The sequence below is a fragment of the Bombina bombina genome, chromosome 10, assembly GCF_027579735.1.
Source record: "Bombina bombina isolate aBomBom1 chromosome 10, aBomBom1.pri, whole genome shotgun sequence".
In the NCBI taxonomy this organism is placed as follows: Eukaryota; Metazoa; Chordata; class Amphibia; order Anura; family Bombinatoridae; genus Bombina; species Bombina bombina.
In genome coordinates, this window is record NC_069508.1 from 68,715,353 (window position 1) to 68,740,149 (window position 24,797).

Consider the following 24,797-nt stretch of genomic DNA (forward strand, 5'->3'; position numbering starts at 1 on the left):
AGCTGGGGTTTTCGTCATGTTAGTGTATTCAAGGAGGTTGAGTACTTTGACTGTATTGTCTTTTGCTTCCCTAAATGGGACAAACCCTGCCTGGTCTTGATGGATTAGATGGGGGGGTATTTTGTTTAACCTATTAGCTAGAATTTTCGCATATAATTTTAAGTCAGTGTTTAATAAGGAAATAGGTCTAAAGTTGTCGGGGGAGGGGACGGTCTCTGAAATCTTATTAAACAGGGAGGTTAGGTATAGGGTCAGGTATTTTTGAAAGATTTTATAGTATAGTCCTGAAAATCTGTCCGGACCAGGGGCTTTGTTCGGTTTTAGGCTTTTAATTGCTTCTAACACTTCCTCAGAGCTAATGGGTTGGTCAAGCGTTATATGTTGTTCTGGCTGTAACTGGGGAACTTTTATGTCTTATAAATATTGCTGACAACTCTGGAGGTGTGATTTCTCAAGTCTGCCTGGGAATAGATTGTATAGCTTATGATAAAAAAGTTTAAATTCCTCTGCTATTCTACGTGAATCATCAAGGTGTTTATCCTGGGCTGTTCTTATTAAATGTATATATGTTTTTTGTTGTTGTTTCTTTAGTGCCCTAGCCAGTAACTTCCCTGACTTGTTACCTTCCCTATAGAAAGTCTGTTGAAATTGTAACATCTGTTTTTATTAATTTATTTGTAGGGTTTTGTTCACTTACTCTCTTTTGATTTTAAGTTTCTCAAGAAGATCTGTATCACTTGGTGTGAGTTTATGTAAACGGTCTAAATTGGGTAACTCCTCCGCCAATGCAATATATTCTTCCCTCTTGTTTTTAGTAATTTAAACTTTGGCCTTAATGAACTCCCCTCTAATGGTGCACTTGTGGGCCTCCCATAGAGTAGTCACATTGATATTGGGAATATTATTGGAGGTGAAGTAAAGTTTAAAATGTTTGGCAAATTCTTTAGCCTGGTTTTTATCTAAAAGTATTGACTCGTCCAATCTCCATTGAAATGTATTAAGTGGGGCAGATGGCCAGGTAATCCTGCATGAAACTAATGAATGATCAGACCATGAGGTGTGTTTTATCTCTGATTTTTTAACATGCGATAGAACTATGTGATCTACTAAAATATAATCTAATCTTGAGTAAATTTGATTTGGGTGGGAGAAGAATGTGAAATCCTTCTTGTGTGGATTAACAAATCTCTGTCAGGGTTTTTTCCCTGTTTTGTTTGCCATGTGCTGCTGGCAGCCATTTTACTAACCTCTCTTGCTGACTTAGGTGCATACTGTGTGATGCTGCCCATTTCCTGCACTTTCTTTTATGGCCAGACTGGTGTACATCATCCGTGTGAGAGAGGATGCAGTCTCTGAATTGTGATGTCATCACTTATTATTTAAAGGGCCTCTGTTCAGTATGCTTTGCCCTTGCGTTGTCTCAGACCTGTTTGTGAGAGCTCCTGTGTATTACCTGGCTGTCTGATGTCCCTCCTGGTTCCTGATCCCTGGCTTGTTCCTGACTCTGTTGTTCTCCTTGTTTCTGATTCCAGCTCGTCTGACTACTCGCTTTGGCTCCTGACTCGGCTCGTCTGACTATTTGCTTTGGCTCCTGACTCGGCTCGTCTGACTACCAGCTCTGGTTTTGATTCCTGGCTTGTTATTTGACTTATGGACTTTTTATTATTTTTTGCTATTAATAAAGCTGTGATTATTTTTGCACTTCTCGTCTCAGTCTGATTCCTGGCATCCTGACAATCTCCAGGTATCATGCAAACCCAACAACTGGAGATTGTTCCATATTCTCTGAAGATTGGGGGTCTGAATCCTTATATTTGGGTTGGTGCAACCTATGGTGGGATCTAGTGGTATGTTCAGGTCGCCTGCGACAATTAAGGAGCCCTTAGAGGAAGTGATAAGCGAGTTTGTGACTGATTTAATAAAGCTATCCTGCCTTTTGTTGAGTGCATATAAATTTACCAGGGTACTGGCTTTCCAAATAGGAGACCTGACACACATAAATATCTGCCTTCCCTATCATAATCCGTATGTATCTGCTTAAATGAGATGGATTTGTGAATCAGGATACTCACTCCATTAACTTTCTTAGATGGATTTGTGCTGTGAAAATGAAGGTGATAATGCGAGGAGAAGAACTTGGGGATGCGATTCATTTTGAAATGAGTCTCTTGCAGCATAAGGATGTGCCCCCCCTTTTTTTTGTAAATCTGCAATAGCTAGCCTTCTTTTGTTGGGACAATTTAAACCTTTTGAATTTTGTGTGAGAATGATTATATCTTGTCGGTTCTTACTATTCATAGGGTACCTTCGTGTAAGTACTTACATCTTAGAGCGATCACCAGTCAGAAAACCTCACTTCTACAGTAGGTTGAGTACTTGAAGAAAAAAAGAAAGTGATTCAAAGACAAACATTACATAAAAAACACATTCTTTATAACCTAAATGAGAAAAGGTTAACATTTCGCAATAGAGGAAAAATATTCTTCCAACTAGTATAGAACTATTTCAAACAATTATAGTAGAGGGTTTATGAAGATAAACCTTTAAGAGCTTAACTCCCACAATTTGGACCAGATCTTATATCTCTGAATCTGAAATCATCCTTTATCGGATATCAGGGCCTGTGCAGCAGATAGCTGTTGGCGTGTTTTCCTCTGCCGCACCTGTTGCCACTCTCTTCGTTGTGGAAGTGGCGGCCGCTTGCCCTCCTCTGCTAAGCTCGTGATGCATGTTTTTTATGTCTTCAATCTCCGGGGAGGAGATGTTGAGAACTCTGTAGATGTCAAGCATGTCTCTGGGAGAAGAGCACGTCAAGCGCCCCCCTTTCCAGATGATGATTAGGTGAAAAGGGAAGCCCCATCTGTAAGGTATATTTTTCTTTCGGAAAAGTGTGGTACGAGATTTCAGTTTTTTGCGTTTGGCCAGTGTTCTTTGAGAAAGGTCAGCAAATATTTGCAGATCTGAATTTTCGTATATAATGGGTTGTTGTTCTCTGGCCAATCTCATGATCTCTTCTTTAGCTTGATAACTAGTGATTCTAAATATAACATCGCTGGGTGGTTGGTTGTCTTGCAGGTTGGGACGTAGAGCTCTGTGGGCTCTGTCTATATCCACCTTTGATGGGGTCTCTTCCTTCTTGAGTGCACCAAAGAGTCCTGCAAGTACTGTGCTAGGTCTGCTGTGGGGATGGTTTCAGGGATACCCCGCACCCTGATATTATGACGCCTGCCCCTATTCTCCACATCATCTATTTTATCTTTAAGTTCCTGAATAGTGATGTTTTGTTTGTGGATAAAAGTGTGTAGCTCTGTGATGGCCCCGTTCTGTGTCTCCTGAGTGCCCTCGATCGCCTCCACCCTGTGGCCCATCTCAGAGATTTCTTTTTTCAGGTCACTGATTTCCTCCTTAATATGCTGTTTAATTTGGGCTATCAGTGTACCAAAGTCTTTCTTTGAAGGTAATGCCTCGAACAGGGCTTTTGGGACTGTTATGGTGTCTGCCGTAGATTCTGCTTCTGATTCAGATGAGGAATATGCTAGTGTGTGTTCATCATCATCTGTGGCAGTATTTAACGATGCCTTGGCCTCTAGAGACTTAAAATAGTCATTCACCGATGGTGTTAGAGGTTGTTTCTGCTTGACGCCTTTTCCATGTCTGCTTTGTCTTTTAGGAGATATTTTTGGCTTATTCCCCAGCAATCTAAACAGGTGCAGGCGTATATGCTATAGTACAAAGTATGTTACTGTTCAGCCCCAGATCTGTTGCCCTAGGATGATCCAGCTGCAGGAGGATTGGTTATGTTGTTTTTAGTTTGCTATTACAGCATAGTGCGTCCCTTACCGCACATGGAGTTAGCCCTCTGATATCTTACTGTGCAACCAATGACATAACTATCCTTTTTCAGTGCCCAAAACATCTTTTAGGATTTATTTGCCCCAAGCTGTGTTTTACATTGTTGCGGGTTGCAGTTATATCGTCCCTTGCTTAAGATTTTATCAGGTGCACTGCTGCGTGGTTACTCTAGCATGGGTTGCGGCCTATGTCTCCTATAGTGATGTCCGTTTCGCTGCAGCAGGCTTATCTACATGCCTAACCCACCGGTCCCCACTGCCAGATCTAACATGTGTTTGAGTATAATCCTAAGCTGTGTAGATGATCGTGGGACTCTGTTATGCCTGTTTTGTGTCACTCACTCTTCACGCAGCACATTTTACTGGCTTCTCATCTGCCGTTTTATATTTCTGTCTTTTATGGATTGTGTCCATTGCGGAAGTCTGGCTGTGTTGATGTCCGGTCTCTCTAGGCTCACATCTGACCTAATCCTCCACTGATTCGACTCTTGGCAAAAGCCTATATTGTTCTAATACCAGTTAGGGCTCTGGAGCTCTCTCAAGTTGCGGCCATCTCCGTGGCTGGCAAGCTCCGCCCGCAGAGGTATCCCACTTTTATCCTCTAAGCTTTGACTTTTACTGGCAGTATATCACAGTTCATAAGTTGATGTGAATTTGAACCACAATAAAAACATAGTCTCAACCTCCTTCTTCTCTGTCTTTCAGATTCAGAGGACTTTAGTGAAGAGAGATCCATGGGTTCCTCCTCAAAGGCAACTGGAGGCGCAGGAGAAGTAGAGGGTAGTCTAGTGACTAGACGGGTAGGAGGACAGGAAGGCAGGACTCTGCGAGTTCTCTGTCTCTCAACTTGTCGCTCCTGAAAGCAAGAATCCCGAATGATAAACACAGCTCAATTAATTAATCCAGCGTAGATGGGACATCACGATAAGTGAGCTCATCCTTGATGGGTTTATGTAGACCTCTCCGAAAGGCCGGCTTTGAGAGCATTGAAATCCCAGCTGGTCTCATGTGCCAAGGTGTGAAATTCGATGGCATATTATGCCCCAGATCTATTACCCTGATGGAGATCAAAGAGAGAGCATTCAGTGGCAGAAGTGCGACCAAAGACCCCAAACATGGAAGAGAGTGCAGAGACAAAGGTATCAGCATCATTCAGGAGTTGAGCACCTTGTTCTAATAGGGGAGAAACCCATGCTAGAGCCTTATCCTTTCAATAAGGAAACAGTAAAGGTGACCTTTGACTGATGCGACTGGAAGGTATGAGGGTCATTGCGGAAATGCAGTCTGCACTGGTTGAGAAATCCCCTACAGTCAGTAGCGCCATCATACTTGTCAGGCAATGGTATCCAGGGTATGCTACCAAAAGCAGGGGAGGAGGCTGCGGTACTAGCAGCAGGGGCAGACTGTATGGCAGCAGGAGTAGTGTTTTTCTCAGCTACAAGTGAGGAGAGCATAGCGGTAATAGTCTCCAGTTTAGAATCTAGACTCTGCAAGTGTAAGTCATGGGTTCCCAGCGTTTGTCCCTTATGAGAGACTGCTTTTGCTACCTCATTTGGGTCCATGGCCCAAGTATAATGTAATGCTTGTGGGATATTTCCCTATCAGACCAAACTTGGCCAGTAGTCTTCTTATCCCGGTGTCAAGTGGAAGGATAAGGATATATCCCAGAACAAGAGAACAGGTAAGTAAATGAGGTAAGCAGTACTCACAGTAGAGAGGGCAATCCTTCATGTCACTACAGAGGATAACTGGAGAGTAGTCAGGCAAGCAGAGTTCGGCAACAACAAGGCAAGCCAGAGTATCAGCAATATAGGGGTTAATCAGAAGAGTGGTCTTGAGACAGGCAGAGTTCAGTAACAATAAGGCAATCAATAGTTCAGTTAGAAAATAAGCACCCAAGAGCACACACAGTAACACCAATACTTGGGCAATGATAACAGGCAACAGAGGTACATACATAGGGGTGCATTCGCGCCAGAGGAAGCATTCAGCTGCAATCAAGACCGGCATCAGAGGGAGCTGGCGTGAGGCGATAACGTCATCGCCGAGCACCAGAAGCAACCGACCCATCCACGGCAACGGCCACCGCGTCCAAGGCAATGGGGAATCGGAGCGGAGTGACAGTATACATACTATAATATCCCATATTAGTGCCATATCCTATTAGAGTTCCACTACCATAGTGATTCGATCAAGCTGTAATATAGGTTCATACCTTTTCCCATACTCTATGTATAAATACACTTTATTAATTTTATTAGCGTGCTTGATGTCCTACAAGTTGCCAGTCATAATTACTGCACACTGGGTGTATCATATGATTTTTTGCTGTTGCAGCAGGGACCAATTTTTTTTCACCAATTAATGCCTTTTGACATAGCCATTTGAGCACGCTTACCATAGTTAGATACTAGAGTTAGAATTTTATGGTCATCACATACCTCCTTATCCATATTTTTATTATTTGGATTTTTTTAACCTATAGCACAATTACAAACTCCATTTCAGCGTTTGTTATATATTCTGCCAGAACCTTAGTTTAGCAAATATCCATTCAGTTATATTGTGACTCTTACCATATTGACGTAATCTGTTTTAACTATGTGTTTTCACCCATTTTAATCAATTTATCAATAAGGATTATTGTTTTTAATTTACATATTCACATCAATACATCTCCACACTTGAAGGGTATGAGTGCTTGAAAGTGTATTCTGTCCAACTTTCTCCTGGAATTGTCCATGTAATACATGCATACAAATGTCTAAATATATATATATATATATATATATATATATATATATATATATATATATATATATATATATATATATATATATATAGTGCATTGAAGCCCTTGGCAGTTAAGTAGATGAAAACATGAAAAACATTTTAATGCAATATTCATGTGTTTAAATGTGTATATACTATATATATCTCTTATTCCAATGTTTTGCACAAAAGGGAATATGTTCTATGTATTTTTAAGTATATATTCCTATATATATATATATCTGTATATATCTAGACCTATCTATAATCAAGTATATATATATATATATATATATATATGTATAAATATATATTTATGCAAATATCCATCAGATATACATTTAAATATCTCTTTAAGAATAAATAGAAAATATATTTTGCTATGCGCTGAACATTAGATTATGAAAGATGCAATATTATCTTCTTATGTTATGCTTTTAAATAACCACCATCTTGTTTGTGAGACTTGTGGGTGCTAGGTATTTTTTCAACTTTTTCAGCTCCATTGAAGCCTATGGGGGAATGCGATTTTGCATTCGCAAGTTCTCAAAAGTCTATTTTTTACTGTGACGTTACGAACATGAGGGAGCAAACTATTTACCTTTAACTCGTAATAGGAGCGTAAATCTACGAGAGCAAAAAATTACTTCTAGCCATTTTAATGCTTGAACGTGAGTGCAAACTACTGCTCCACTCGTAATCTAGCCCATAGCTGGTATTTGTATGTAGGACTGCCAGCTGTGCTTCATAAAAATATTGGACGACCTATGAAATGCTTGTGCAATGCCACCCCCTGCACATTCGCGGCCAATCGACGCGCTAGCAGGGGGTGTCAATCATCCAGATTGTATCTGATCGGGATGACTGCAGTCTGCCACGCTCATAGGTGGCGGACAAGTTAAGGAGCAGTGGTCTTATGACCACTACTTCTTAACTTATGTTTCCGGCGAGCCAAAAGGCTCACGCGGAAACAGCAGCATATGCTGCATAATAAATCTACCTCAATGCCTCCACAAAAGCTAAACCTTAGGCCTCACCCTTGATCCCAAAACATATATTTTTCACACTGAAACAGTCATTTTATCCCATTAGTTACCAGTAACACATGTACAGAGCAGTGATGTAAACCCCATAGTTGCCAACATTTAAAAAAAAATTCCAGGGACACTTTGCAGCAGAGCAAGCAAGCGGGTTACTGGAGTATTGACGACCTACTGTTCAACTGCTCCGCCCACTCAGTTCTGCAATCAAACACACCCATTTGATAGTAATAGTATAATTTAGACTTATCCATAGTTTATTATACAATTACAGCATCAAGCTCTTACACCTACCCAGTCTCTGGAACACATTCTGGGCATATGGTTATTTTTTATAACACAGCATAAAAATTAGAAAGACAAATAATATGTGAACCCATTCAATAATAATAACAATATTCCATTAAGAATGAATTATATTTAAATAATACACTATATCTATTTATCATCAATCTATCTATCTGTATATGTGTATGTGTGTATATATATATATATATATATATATATATATATATAGGCTTACCATAATTTTTAGAGGTGAAACTGGGACCACCTGGTGCGGTGTCAGTGGGGGTGTGGTCAGGAGAGTGGTCAAGGGGGCGTGGCAATTACCGGTCCTTTTAAAGTAGTAGCTTTTATGTGTGTAATATTTCGTGGATACTCTACCCTTCCTCAGTCAAACAAGTGAATCACACAATTTAAATAGACCATAACACCACCCCCTAGTGAAAAAGGCACCATTACGTTATGGCAAATAAATCATTAATCTAAATCTCAGATTCTAAATAATGCCAAACATCAAGCATAATTATCACTTTATCAATTTCACAATTTAATATCTGCAGTGTAATTTGTGTTTTATGTGTCTAATTAACCCCTTAATGACCAGACCATTTTTCAATTTTCTTACCCTTAATGACAATGGCTATTTTTACATTTCTGCTGTGTTTGTGTTTAGCTGTAATTTTCCTCTTACACATTTACTGTACCCACACATATTATATACCGTTTTTCTCGCCATTAAATGGACTTTATAAAGATACCATTATTTTCATCATATCTTATAATTTCCTATAAAAAAAATATAAAATATGAGGAAAAAATTGAAAAAAACACACTTTTTCTAACTTTGACCCCCCAAAATCTGTTACACATCTACAACCACCAAAAAACACCCATGCTAAATAGTTTCTAAATTTTGTCCTGAGTTTAGAAATACCCAATGTTTACATGTTCTTTGCTTTTTTTGCAAGTTATAGGGCAATAAATACAAGTAGCACTTTGCTATTTCCAGACCACTTTTTTTCAAAATTAGCGCTAGTTACATTGGAACCCTGATATCTGTCAGGAAAACCTGAATATCCCTTGACATGTATATATTTTTTTTTAGAAGACAACCCAAAGTATTGATCTAGGCCCATTTTGGTATATTTCATGCCACCATTTCACCGCCAAATGTCATCAAATAAAAAAAAAAGTTCACTTTTTCACAAATTTTGTCACAAACTTTAGGTTTCCCACTGAAATTATTTACAAACAGCTTCTGCAATTAAGGCACAAATGGTTGTAAATGCTTCTTTGGGATCCCCTTTGTTCAGAAATAGCAGACTTATATGGCTTTGGGGTTGCTTTTTGGTAATTAGAAGGCCGCTAAATGCTGCTGCGCACCACACGTAAATTATGCCCAGCAGTGAAGGGGTTAATTAGGTAGGTTGTAGGGAGCTTGCATGGTTAATTTTAGCTTTAGGGTAGTGTAGTAGACAACCCCAAGTATTGATCTAGGCCCATTTTGATATATTTTATGCCACTATTTCACCGCCAAATGCGAGCAAACAATTAAAAAAAATTCATTTTTCACAATTTTAGGTTTCTCACTGAAAGTATTTACAGACAGCTTGTGCTATTATGGCACAAATTGCTGTAAAAGCTTCTTTGGGATCCCCTTTGTTCAGAAATAGCAGACATATATGGCTTTGGCATTGCTTTTTGGTAATTAGAAGGCCGCTAAATGCTGCTGCGCACCACACGTAAATTATGCCCAGCAGTGAAGGGGTTAATTAGGTAGGTTGTAGGGAGCTTGCAGGGTTAATTTTAGCTTTAGTGTAGAGATCAGCCTCCCACCTGACACATCCCACCCCCTGATCCCTCCCAAACAGCTCTCTTCCCTCCCCCACCCCACAATTGTCCCCGCCATCTTGAGTACTGGCAGAAAGTCTGCCAGTACTAAATAAAAGGAGTTTTTCTTTTTTTTTAATAAAAAAAAATAAAATGTTTTAGCTGTGATGGACCCCTGCCTTAGCCCCAACCTCCATGATCCCCCCCCCAGCTCTCTAACACTCTCCCCTACCTATTTGCCGCCATCTTGGGTACTGGCAGCTGTCTGCCAGTACCCAATTTGCCCCCAAAAACAAAAGTATCTTTTTCTCTTTTTGCAATTATTAATATTTTCTGTAGTGTAGCAGCCCCCCACAATACCCCAACCCCCTCCCCCTCCCAGATCCTTATATATTTATATTTTTAAAATCTTTTTTCCCCCCTCTTCCCTCCTCATTGGTGTCAGTGGCCAGCTAATCGCGCGCCCCCGCACGCTCCCGGCACCCAGCGTGCACATTGCACTTACAGGAACCGGATGCCGGGTAGCGATGGGCCGCCCACCCGCCTCCCTGTTATGCTCCCACCCACCAACGAACCGGCACCATCGCTACCGGTGCAGAGAGGGCCACAGGGTGGCTCTCTCTGCATCGGAGTCTTCTAAAAAGGTATTGCAGGATGCCTCCATATGGAGGCATCACTGCAATACCCTGAGAGCTGCTGGAAGCGATTGCGATCGCTTCCAGCACTCTCTTAGACAACTGATGTACCAGGTACGTCTATTGTCATTAACTGGTTGTTAATGCATGACGTACCTGGTACGTCAGTTGTCATTAAGGGGTTAAGGAACAGAGCCAAATACTGATAAGGCATAAATACAACATTGAATGAAAGTAAAAAAGAAACACGTACCTGCTAAAGCTGTTTAAGAGGCTACACTATACCATAATGCAGGAAGATTATAGCCAAAATGCTATCCTGCATGAAGTAAAGCAAGATCCAGGCCAAAAATCCTGCCTGTCTGTACTTCCTAGTCATACCCATATGATTCCCCTAAAGGTGTATTACCGGCAATGACACCAAGGGTCGGGGGGGAGAAGGTGTTAAATTCTTAGAAAAATAAACCAAGTAGTACTACAAAATTAAAAAAAAAAAACTAAGCTGCTCACTCAGCCTGTATTACTAAATGTAAACTTTGAAGGACACGAACGTTAAGCTAAGCAGGGCTGTATGTAACAAAGTACCAGCATCCAACTATGCTGGAGAGCCACAGTCCAGTCATTTTGAATAATGTGTCCGGGTTTCAGGTGGTCTGAAACCCGGACACATGATTTGAAACCTGGAGGTGGCAACCCTACTGGGACAGAATGAACAACTGGGTGGGACACTGGGACAGCGCCTCCAAACTGGGACAATCCCAGTAAAAGTGGGACTTCTGGTAAGCATATATATATATATATATATATATATATATATATATATATATATATATATATATATATATATATATATATATATATATATATATATATATATATATATGCAAACAACAAACGTTGTGCAAAGGAGATTTTCAGGGACATTTCCAGGTACAAAAAAAATCCAGGGACATACAACAAAATCCAGGGACTGTCCCTGGAAATTAGGGACTGTTGGCCACTATGGAACCCCTTGGCTGCTAGAGGTAACGATTGAACACCCCCATGGTTGCCTGTAAACTCATGTAATAGAAAATGCATCATGTAACTTTTTTTTTTAGCCATATTTCTAATGCATAAAGGAGCTAGAAGGCCCTTTACATTTAGCTGACAGGGCTCTTTAAAAATATTGGACATGTTTTTTTGTACAGATTTTACTGGACAGCCTGCTAAAATACTGGACTGTATGGTTGGATAATGGACACCTGGCAACCTTATATCCCCTGTATATGAATAGGTTACTTTTTGTGACAATTTCTGTCAGACCGTTAGAAGGCCATGTATATAATGTAACAGGTTGGAAGGAAATTGAAACGAATGCCTCACTTCCTCTTTCACTAAGCACTCAAGCCCTCTTATCACTTATTAATAGGTAATGTTTGTCGGATTTTTTTTAGCTGCTTTATATTTAAACATAAGGTAAATCCTATTCCTTGTTGCAATGTTTGTGGGCATTTGCCCACATCAAATAAGGACGCCGGAGTAGTCGCAGTTAGTGACGTCAGAAGACATACACAGTTCTCCCTACACGAACATGGCAGCGCGCATGAACAGAATGTGCAAACCTCTATCGCCAGTGCGCAGTGTCAGTCAGAGGGTGGTAGGAGTGGTTTACAGTGCTCCACCTGGTAACAGTGCGAAGCCGCCCCGCCCTCAGTGTAAGATAGACACAATCAACATTAACGGTAGTGGAGATACACCGGGAGAAAACATGCAGACCGAAGACGCCCGGTACCTGAAGAGGTGAGCTCAGTGGTGCCATAGGGTAATATCTCTCGCGAGGGGGTGGGGCTCTGTGATAAATGACAGCCACTTTATTGTGATGGGTGGCTAGTCACTTGCAGCCTGTGCATAGAATGGTGTATGATAATGATAGTGACCATATGATAGATTTGTGTATAGTGAGTATAGTCACAATCATATAGTACAGATAGATGCAAAGTCTACTGATCCAACTGCTCACAGAATGGATTTGTGAATACTGTACTCATCCAAATTCATATAGTAGGGATATGTATATAGGGTAATGATCCACATGCATGTAAAATGGACTTGTTTAGGGTATACATACTCTCAGGCAAACAGGAGGTCTGTGTGCATAGTCTACTGATGAACCTGCATGCAGAATAGATGTGTGTATCTATAGGGTACCCATCCCCAGGCACATAGAATGGAAGTGTGTATAGGGTACCCATCCACAGGCAATAGAATGGAAGTGTGTATAGGGTACCCATCCACAGGCACATAGAATGGAAGTGTGCATAGGGTACCCATCCACAGGCACATAGAATGGAAGTGTGTATAGGGTACCCATCCACAGGCACATAGAATGGAAGTGTGTATAGGGTACCCATCCACAGGCACATAGAATGGAAGTGTGTATAGGGTACCCATCCACAGGCACATAGAATGGAAGTGTGTATAGGGTACCCATCCACAGGCACATAGAATGGAAGTGTGTATAGGGTACCCATCCACAGGCACATAGAATGGAAGTGTGTATAGGGTACCCATCCACAGGCACATAGAATGGAAGTGTGTATAGGGTACCCATCCACAGGCACATAGAATGGAAGTGTGTATAGGGTACCCATCCACAGGCACATAGAATGGAAGTGTGTATAGGGTACCCATCCACAGGCACATAGAATGGAAGTGTGTATAGGGTACCCATCCACAGGCACATAGAATGGAAGTGTGTATAGGGTACCCATCCACAGGCACATAGAATGGAAGTGTGTATAGGGTACCCATCCACAGGCACATAGAATGGAAGTGTGTATAGGGTACCCATCCACAGGCACATAGAATGGAAGTGTGTATAGGGTACCCATCCACAGGCACATAGAATGGAAGTGTGTATAGGGTACCCATCCACAGGCACATAGAATGGAAGTGTGTATAGGGTACCCATCCACAGGCACATAGAATGGAAGTGTGTATAGGGTACCCATCCACAGGCACATAGAATGGAAGTGTGTATAGGGTACCCATCCACAGGCACATAGAATGGAAGTGTGTATAGGGTACCCATCCACAGGCACATAGAATGGAAGTGTGTATAGGGTACCCATCCACAGGCACATAGAATGGAAGTGTGTATAGGGTACCCATCCACAGGCACATAGAATGGAAGTGTTGTATAAGGTAGCCATCCACATGCGCGTAGAATAAAAGTGTATATAGGGTAGCCATCCACATGCGCATAGAATGTAAGTGTGTTTAGGGTATCCATCCACAGGCGCATATAATAAAAGTTTGGGTACCCATCCACAGGGGCATAGAATGGAAGTGTGTATAGGGTACCCATCCACAGGCGCATAGAATGGAAGTGTGTATAGGGTACCCATCCACAGGCGCATAGAATGGAAGTGTGTATAGGGTACCCATCCACAGGCGCATAGAATGGAAGTGTGTATAGGGTTCCCATCCACAGGCGCATAGAATGGAAGTGTGTATAGGGTAACCATCCACAGGCGCATAGATTGGAAGTGTGTTTAGGGTACCCATCCACAGGCGCATATAATGGAAGTGTGTTTAGGGTACCCATCCACAGGAGAATAGAATGGAAGTGTGTTTAGGGTACCCATCCACAGGAGCATAGAATGGAAGTGTGTGTAGGGTACCCATCCACAGGTGCATAGAATGGAAGTGTATGTAGAGTACCCATCCACAGGGGCATAGAATGGAAGTGTGTTTAGGGTACCCATCCACAGGTGCATAGAATGGAAGTGTGTTTAGGGTACCCATCCACAGGGGCATAGAATGGAAGTGTGTTTAGGGTACCCATCCACAGGTGCATAGAATGGAAGTGTGTTTTGGGTACCCATCCACAGGGGCATAGAATGGAAGTGTGTGTAGGGTACCCATCCACAGGGGCATAGAATGGAAGTGTGTTTAGGGTACCCATCCACAGGTGCATAGAATGAAAGTGTGTATAGGGTGGCCATCCACAGGCGCATAGAATGGAAGTGTGTATAGGGTGGCCATCCACAGGCACATAGAATTGAAGTGTGTATAGGGTGGCCATCCACAGGCACATAGAATGGAAGTGTGTATAGTGTGGCCATCCACAGGCGCATAGAATGGAAGTGTGTATAGGGTGGCCATCCACAGACGCATAGAATGGAAGTGTGTATAGGGTGGCCATCCACAGGCGCATAGAATGGAAGTGTGTATTGTGCGGCCATCCACAGGCGCATAGAATGGAAGTGTGTATTGTGCGGCCATCCACAGGCGCATAGAATGGAAGTGTGTATTGTGCGGCCATCCACAGGCGCATAGAATGGAAGTGTGTATTGTGCGGCCATCCACAGGCGCATAGAATGGAAGTGTGTATCGTGCATGCAATCCATATGGCAATAGGATGAAAGTGTCTTTAATGTAATGATCCAATGTAGAATTTGTTTAAATGGTACTGATCCACGCATGTATAGGATAGATTTGTGTATAGTGTACTGATCTACAGGCACATAGGATGGATGTTCTTATAGGCTACTGATGCACATGCACCTAGGATGAATGTGCATAAAGGGTACTGATCCATCTATACATAACATTCATGTGTGTATACAAAATGGATCCACATTCACATATAATGTATGTTTGTATAGGGTAATGATTCAAATATATACAGGATGGATGTGTTTATAGGGTACTGGTTCATAGCTACATATCGTCATGTACTGTATGTATTGGGATGTATATATGTATAATGGATGCACATATACTGACACACACATGCACATTCAGTAGATGTGTGTCTATAGACTCCACTTGCACAGAGTACTCATCCAAACGCTTGAAGGATAGATGTGTGTATATGCTACTGATTCACATCGAAATAGGGTGTGTGTGCATAGGGTACTGATTCACATAGACATAGGGTGTGTGTGTATAGGGTACTGATTCACATAGAAATAGGGTGTGTGTGTGTGTATAGGGTACTGATTCACATAGAAATAGGGTGTGTGTGTGTGTATAGGGTACTGATTCACATAGAAATAGGGTGTGTGTGTGTGTATAGGGTACTGATTCACATAGAAATAGGGTGTGTGTGTGTGTGTATAGGGTACTGATTCACATAGAAATAGGGTGTGTGTGTATAGGGTACTGATTCACATAGAAATAGGGTGTGTGTGTATATAGGGTACCGATTCACATAGAAATAGGGTTTGTGTGTATAGGGTACTGATTCACATAGAAATAGGGTGTGTGTGTATAGGGTACTGATTCACATAGAAATAGGGTGTGTGTGTGTATAGGGTACTGATTCACATAGAAATAGGGTGTGTGTGTATAGGGTACTGATTCACATAGAAATAGGGTGTGTGTGTGTATAGGGTACTGATTCACATAGAAATAGTGTGTGTGTGTATAGGGTACTGATCCATATGCACATAGGAATCAAGAGTGTATAAAGCATTGATTCACTTTTATACAGGATGTGCTTGTATAGGGCACTGATTTGTATGTTTATTGGATGGATGTGATTGTGTACATAGGTTTGCGTATCTATATCTACATATGGATATGTGTGTATCGGGTACCTATCCACACACACATAGTATGGATGTGTATATAGGGCAGCGATCAATATGGATATAGGATGAACATTTATGTAGGGTTACAATCTTCATGTATATATCATGTTTGTATACAGTACTGGTCCACATTTACATTGTGTATATATGTTTGTATCAGGTTCTGATTGATATGTAATAGGCTTAAAGGGACATAATACTCCTATGCTAAATCACTTGAAACTGATGCAGTATAATTGTAAAATGCTGACAGGAAAATATCACCTGAGCATCTCTATGTAAAAAAGGAAGATATTTTACCTCACAATTTCCTCAGCTCACCAGAGAAAGTGCTGTGTAAAAAGTTATACTCAGCTGCTGTCCAGCTGCTGGTAAAAAAATAAAAAAAATTGAAATTAACTGCAGCCGATCAGCATTAACAGTGCTGATGTCATGCACTCTTTTACTGTGATCTCATGAGATTTCACTTAACTCTCATGAGATTTAATAGTAAACTCCCTTAAACTGAATAGGGAAATAACATGAGTGTGCACGAGGCTCACTCCCTTGCCTGTCCCGGGACAGGTATACTGATTTGTTGTTCAAAGTCCTTTACAATGGGGTGTGAATACTAAGGACATTTTGAGATAAAATATCTCTCTTTTTTTACTTAGAGATGTTCAGGTGATATTTTTAAGTCAGCTTTCTACAGCTATGCTGCATCACTTTTAATTGTTTCAACATTTGGGTATCATGGCCCTTTAATGTGTATATAGGGTTCTGGTCCATATCTGGTGTTATGATTCAGACAGAACATGCAGTTTTAAGACACTTTCCAATTTTCTTCCATTATCAATTTTTGCACAGTCTTTTTATATGGATGCTTTCTGGGGAACAAGGTCCTACTGAGCATGTGCACAAGCTCACATGGCATACGTATACTAGTTTGTGATTGGCTTATGTCTGTCACATGATACAGGTGACTGAAAATGAGAGAGAAAATAAATTTGTCAGAAATTTTTTTTACTGCTTATTTGAAATTTAGAGTAGGTGCCACTGCATTGTCTTTTTTTTTTTATCATGTACTTGCTATTTATGTAAATCTACTCCTGCATTAAGTGGTCCTTTAATAGACGTGAATTGGTGCTCTATCTGAATAATTTTAGGTTATTTTGAGTTTCATGTCCCTTTATTATAATCTACTACAGTGGTCATATCCCCCATATTATAGCTGCTCATCCTTGTGTACAGAGGGTAATAATATTGTACACTACAGTGTTTACAATTCCTTATATTAGGATGCTTCTGCCTATACAGGTGGCCCTCGTTTTACAACGGTTCAATTCACACCTTTTCAGAATAACAACCTTTTTTTCCAGTCATGTGACTGCTATTGAAAAGCATTGAGAAGCAGTGCATTTATTAAAATAGTCAGTAGGTGGAGCTGTCTGCTTGTGTTGCAGCAAAGCCAAGCAAGCTGAAATCAATCAGTTTAACCAGACCTGAGCTATCGAGCAGATTTCAAAGGAACAAGATCTTCCTGTCTATAAATCAGTCCAGATTGGAATGCATAGAAAGAACTGTTTGCAGAAAAATGCAAGCGAAGTCTGTGTTGTGTGATTATTTTATTAGGTGTATTGTATAATGCTGTTTAGCAAATGGTTTTTGTTCATTTAACTTAGTTTAATTAATTCTGTGTTGTGTGATTATTTTATTAGGTTTATAATGCTGTTTAGTATTTAAAGTCTTCATTTCAAAGCTTTAAAAATAATGTATTAGGTGTTACTGATGTCAATTTTGAGAGGGGCCTGGAACCTATCTCACTCACTTCCCATTGGCTTACATTATAAACTGGGTTTCAATTTACAACGGTTTCGATTTACAACCATTCCTTCTGGAACCTAACCCCGTAAACTGAGGGCTACCTGTACTCAGTAGATGCTGATAGCCTGAATGATAGTGTTTTTACCTTTTTGCTACTGGGGTCTGGATGCTGATATTCTGCATTACAGTAAGTACAGCCCTTTATTATAAGGTTCTCCCAAATTTAAAGTATGCTGATACTGTATTGCATTGTGTGTAGCCCCTTACATTTCTCTAATACAAAGAATGCTGACACTTTTTTTTACCATAGGGTATTACTCTCTGTATAAATGAGCTTCTGATATCCTACATTACAGGGTCTGCTATAGCGTTCTCATTCCTGTACCCCACTTATAGACTGAGCTTATTAATTTATACAAAAGACATAGCCTAAGACAGGGCTTTGCAAACCAAGGAGCCAAGAAGCCACTGGCTCCTAGAATTTTGCTTCTGGCTCTTAAAGTGATAGAAAGGTAAAAAATGAAATGTGCTTGGGTGTATTCCAATTTGAAATAGAAGCGTTTTTGCAATATACTTCCGTTGGCAATAATTCTTCTAATAAAAGTTATTGCTACTTTTCTGCGGCATACGCAAACCCCAAGGCAGAACATACAGTGATCTGAGATGTCATCTCAGAAAATGCATAATGTCTGCAGAAAGAACAGTACCCATGCAGGAACTGTTAGACTTAGTGCTTTAACTTTGCTGCTCTACTCTTCAAACAGAGCTGTGTTCTGGCTGCACTGTTTGTGTTCCAGTGCATCAAGAGAAAAGTGCTTTTGAAGTTAACAGACAAATATGCAGTAGCACTGTAAAGCAGCAGTGCATTGATTATTAACTGGCCTTTCCCAGTCTGCAAAGCTGTTTGTTCTGAATGTAAGACGTTCTTATGAGGATTGCACCTTTTTATTACTACATTTCTATGTTAGACCAAGAGAAAGGGAAACAAATTTCTTCAAGAGACATTTTTTAATTTTTTTTTTGTCTGCAGCTAATTTGCAATGCAATTTTCAGTTACTGCACTATATCATAAAACGTTAAAAATGGTTTTATTCTTTAGTTAACCAACACATTGCAATTGAACTGGTGCTTTAGTGTAACTGCCTAATTTAAAATTGAATTTTATTTAAAAATGGCCTGCAGAAAAATTTTCACTAAAAAAATCTCATTGCAGAAAGTGAAAACAAATTCTGCCTCTGGGTACGCACATATCCTGTGAGGGCCCGTGCACCAGCATTCAAACACCAAACCTTCTCAGAGGGTCAGCAGTAGCTTGTATGACACAAATTACGTCTTCAGAAGCAATACACCCCACTGCCAGCTCTATGACCTCACCGCACCAGCTCTCTAAATACTGGTGCACTGGCCCTCACAGGATATGTGCATATGCTGCTTTAAAACAATAATAACTTTTACTAGAAGCATTTTTGCTAATTGAAGTATATTGCAAAAATGCTTCTATTTCAAATTAAAATTCACCCGTGCACATTTCAGTTTTGACCTCTCTATCCGTTTAAACTTTTTAGGGTTATTCTCCATATATCTATATACAAATAACACTGCCTGGCTCCTAAATAATTGCTTTGTTCTCTTGGTATTCTCTGTTGAAAGCTAAACCTAGGTAGGCTCATAGGCAGACTTCTAAGCCCTTGAAGACCACCTCTTATCTCAGTGCATTTTATTAGCTTTTCACAGCTAGATAGTGTTAATTCATGTGTGCCATATAGATAACTTTGTGCTCACTCCTGTTGAGTTATGAATGTCAGCACTAATTGGCTGAAATGCATGTTTGTAAAAAGCACTGAGATAAGGGGCAGTCTGCAGAGGCTTAGATACAATGCAATCACAGATGTAAAAAGTGTATAAATATAAGTATTAGTTATGCAAAACTGGGAAATGGGTAATAATGGGATTATCTATATTTTTAAACAGCAATTTTCAAGTAGAATGTCCCTTTTAAACAAAGTTGTTTAACATTGTATGCTCTATCTGAATCATGAAAGAACAATTTTGGGTTTCATGTCTCTAAGAGAAAAAGAAATGAATAGCTTACCTTTTGGGAAAAATGGATGAACTGATTTTTGCAAACACTGCTCCTTTTGAGTGGCAAAGACGCATGCACACTCCAGAACTTCTATGAGCCTACCTAGATTTACTCTTCAACAAGGGATAAAAAGAGAATGGAAAATAATAATAATGCAATTATAAATTGTGAAAAGGAAAAGACACAGTACCTTACAATATGGAAGTTATTTTAAAGGAATCCTTTACTGTTAAATGTGTTTTCCCTTAAAAGGGCATTAAACAACGTCTAATTACAAGATACTTCTGTAGCCGCGTTCGGCAAACACTCCCAAGCCGCGTCATAAGGAGCTGAGACGTTTAGACACTTGCTCTTCTCACTCCCAGCATACCAGCAAGCTGGAAGCTCTGGGACTGACGTCATCTGAGCGTTCAGCGAATGCCCAGCACCTCGCTTGGAAGCCTTCCCTAAACGCTCCAAGCGAGGCTGGGCTCGCTGGAGGCACTTGCCGAACGCGGCTTGTGTTGCTATAGAGTAACTTAGTCAAGCCTAATAAATTAATATCTCATTTGCTGCAGTTGCTTTTTAGTACCCAAATCCCACCGACCTGTTGCCTCATTTGAAGGAGCCAATCTGGGCTTGAGTCTAACCATGGTCATTATGTTAGCATAATAAACTGCATTGTTATTTTAGTTGTATGCTGGATCCAATTAGGGAGAGATATGTAGAAGTGTTAGCTCTCTCAAATAATAGGTGCTGCTATTTTGCAACCTAGGTTTTCACAACCAATATGTGATAATATCTTCAAGATAGAAAAATTGCCCACAATAATTTGACAGAAAGCTCTGAGAGAGAATGACATTATTAATGGAATTAATTTATCAAAAAAAGTAAACATTACATCCATGAATATAAAGCATCTTTGTATATAATTTAAAAATAATCTTTATTTCAGGATGAATAACCTTTAGATTATAATGTATCTTGAATAGAAACTATCTTTTAAATATATTTTTCCTCAAAAAGCATTTTATTTTTTTAAATAAAAAAACCTATTTAAATATAAAATAGCTGTTTTAAATAGAAAAATAATTTTTTTTTTTTAATCAGAATTTTTGATTTTTAAATTCCCTGATTTAAGCCATCAAACAGCAAGCGCTACCCAGGTGCTGAACCAAAAATGGGCTGTCTCCTAAACTTACATTCCTGCTGTTCAAATAAGGATACCAAGAGAACAAAGAAAAATTGATAATAGGTGTAAATTAGTTGCTTAAAGGGATACTAAACACACATTTTTTAATGCATCAGTGTATGCTAATTTAAGCATCTTTTGAATGTACTCCTATTATTATTTTTTTTCATTCTCTTGCTATCTTTATTTGAAAACGCAGGAATCTAAGCTAAGGAGCCGGCCCATTTTTGGTTCAGCACCTTGGTTGCACTTGCTGATTGGTGGCTAAATGTAGCCACCAATCAGCAAGTGCCATCCAGGGTGCTGAATCAAAAATGGGCCGGCTCCTTAGCTTTGATTCCTGCTTTTTCAAATAAAGATAGCAAGAGAATGAAGAAAAATCGATAATAGTTGTAAATTAGAAAGTTGCTTAAAATTACATGCTTTATCAGAATACTGAAAGGAAAAAATTGGCTTTCATATACCTTTTAAGCCAAGTGTTTGTACATTTAACAATAACATTTAACAAGCACAACTTTTTTAGAGTCATTTTGGTGATACATTTGTCTATCTCTTGTTCCCATTAGGTATGTCCTATAATTACGCTGAAACTAGTTGTGGTGTGTCTTACTTTAGTTTGTGTTAATTTGGTACAGAACTGACTGCATAAAAACCTACTCTTGCTCACTGTGCGTGTACGGATTCAGCTACACAATACTGATGAAGCCCAATCCTCTTGGGTTGGCTATTTATCGCATTCTTAAAGGGACACTGAACCCAAATTTTTCTTTCATGATTCAGATAGAGCATGCAAATTTAAGCAACTTTCTAATTTACTCCTATAATCATTTTTTCTTTGTTCTCTTGCTTTCTTTATTTGAAAAAGGCATCTAAGCTATTTATTTGGTTCAGGACCATGGAAAGCACTTCTTTATTGGTGGGTGAATTTATCCACCAATCAGCAAGAACAACACAGTGTGTTCACCAAAAATGGGCCGGCATCTAAACTTACATTCTTGCATTTCAAATAAAGATACCAAGAGATTGAGTAAATTAGAAAGTTGCTTAAAATTGCACGCTCTATCTGAATCCCGAAAGAAAAAAATTGGGTTCAGTGTCCCTTTAACTGCTGTGTGTAAGAGAAAAAGTAATTCAGTGCTGCACCAAAATAGAATTTGAAGTTGCTCGTACTAAGGATTTAAGATAATTGATAGATATTTTGGGGTCTGACTATTGTTTTGGAAAATTTAGGCTTTTTGGTTATTACCTGGACTGTCAGATGGTGTTCACTTTAACCACCTAACGACAGTTGTTGACATACCCCCAACATTTGCTGGGTATAGAGCAAGTCTTGCCGATGACCTCCGGAAGTGAGGCTTGCAGTACTAGCACAACTTTGCCACTGTAAGTAAAGATGCGTTAGTTAAACCCTTAATCACCACGGCATACATGGTACGTTGGTCATTAAGGGGTTAAGTATGGCCTATAATTATGGTGAACACTTTTTATCTGTTGTTTTTCTTAAAGGGACATAAAAATGAAAATAAAGTGTTGGAGCGTTTTATTACGGCACTATTGCCTGTATATAACTATCGATTTCCAATCTTAATCTACTCCCGTACTCATTCAGGATTGGCTGATACTGTGGCATTATGGTGTAGCCCTCGGCTGTGGTCCCAAACTACTTTCTACGTCTGTACTACATTATATAATTCTCTTTATTTTAGTATATAAAATTGCAAACATTTGAACAAATCATTACTTTGTAGATTTTTTATTGGTCGCTGTTTTTTTTTGTGGAAATTCGATTTTAAAGAGCTTACCCAGCGCTGCATTTTTCCCCCCGACAAAGGCGCCTAACATACTTTAAAGGCAATTATAGGTATAGAGGTCAGGAACTGAATTATTATAATAAGAAACCCAGCTGGCTCCTTTATTTTCAACACTTGCTAATCAATTACATGTTATAATATTGAAGCATTAACCACATTTTTGCCAGTATTCAAGAACCGTAATTAAGTTGGGAATTTTAAATCAAGTCTTGCTGCGTTGACAGCCACTGACACACTATTGAGTCTCTGTAAATGTTGCCTTCGTCATAAAGACCTAGAATACGCGGGTTTTACAGGCTCTTGTGGCTGTCAGCAGGCTGACTTGTATTGCAGCAAACACCTGGGATATTCATTACAAGTTCTTTACATGTCAACATATATGTTGGGTGACGTGCTGCAGACGTCCCCGGCCTTGTAGAGCACTTAAGCAGCAGTGTAAATCCAAGGTCCTTGTTTGTCATTTCATCCACTTTGTCTGAGAAGAAGCTATGTATTTTTAGCTAGCTCTACTTCATCATAGAGAATTGTGTTATTTAGGTAACACTGGATAATTCTGGTCTTAAAGGGACAGTCTAGTCAAAAATAAACTTTCGTTATACAGGTAGGGAATGTAATTTTTTTTTTTAAATTCATTTTTATTATATATATTTCAACATATATATACAATTACATAATTTTCAAAAAAAAGGGAAATGAGAAAGAGAACATCAAAAAAAATAAATTCAAACAATTCCTCAGTCTTCCTGACCTTAGTAACCTAAATAATAATTATACTCTATTAAGTCTTATATCTCAGGGTTCCTGTTAAATTATTTTGTTCACTTTTCCCATAATATCTCAATTCCATACACCCGTTGGTGAAAATAATAATACCAACAAAACAAACAAACAGACATAGCGACAGCAACAACAACAAACAAAACAACAAAAAGAGAAAAAAAAAAAAAAAAAAAAAAAGAAAAAAGGGGGGGAGAAAAGATTTTGCCTCAGACCCTCCTCCTCTCCCCCCCCCACCCCATATCTCCAGACCTTATGCAATTACCATATCCCTAATAAAACCATCTCTGTATTCTGAAAGGGAAAAATAATATAATCGATCTCTGTTGTTGGGAGGGACTTAATAAATGGTGCCCATTTATCAAAGAATTTTCTGATATCTGTTTCGTTATTAATATTCGTATCACGTTGCTCTATGATACATTGTTTTTTAAGATAATTTTTTACTTCAATTACCGTGGGAATTTCTTTCGTCTTCCATTTTTTAAATATTAAATATCTGGCTGCTAGGATAGAAACTTTAATTATCTTTTTGTTCATTTGTTGTTCTACTAGATTGTCGCAGCAGAATATGACAGATGTCGCCGAAAGTTCAGAAGGGGAAATCTTTAGGGAGGTATTAAACCAATATTCCAGTTTGCACCAGAATTGTCTAATCAGGGGACATTTAAACATCATATGTATAATATCTGCAGCATCTAGGGAGCATTTAGGACATTTATAAAAATTAAGGTTCTGGAATTTATGACCTTTTTCTGGTGTATAATGAAATCTATGCAGCAATTTAAGATGTGATTCTCTCCATGTTGTTGAGAGAGTGGTCTGTGCCACCATATGAATGGATTTTTGAATAAATTTACAATTTATATACTCTTGTTCCAAGATTAATCTCCAGTCTTGAGCCACTTTCTCCAGAGTGCGTTTCCCTTCTTCAGCTCCCAATAAATAGTAACAGTATGAAATGGACATACGGCCATTTTTAACTAGTGTTAGCCAGTCCTCTATTTTACCGAGCTCCCAGTTCCATTCCCCCTCCCTCATTAATCCAGACACAAAATGTCTCACCTGAAGAAATGCAAAGAACTCCTTATTGGAGAGGTTGAAGTTGTTCTTGATTTCTTCAAATGTTTTAAAGCACTTGTTATCCTTATCAACAA

General features: G+C 39.4%; 1 protein-coding gene across 1 annotated transcript in view; it reads left to right on the forward strand.

Annotated features, from left to right (window-relative positions):
• The first annotated feature begins 12,042 nt into the window (after nt 1-12,042).
• KIFAP3 (kinesin associated protein 3) overlaps nt 12,043-24,797 on the forward strand; it is a 479,627-nt gene continuing 466,872 nt past the window's right edge. The window contains 1 exon segment of the mRNA XM_053693102.1: nt 12,043-12,195. Within this exon segment, the coding sequence (XP_053549077.1) occupies nt 12,164-12,195 (32 nt within the window). The 5' untranslated portion in view covers nt 12,043-12,163.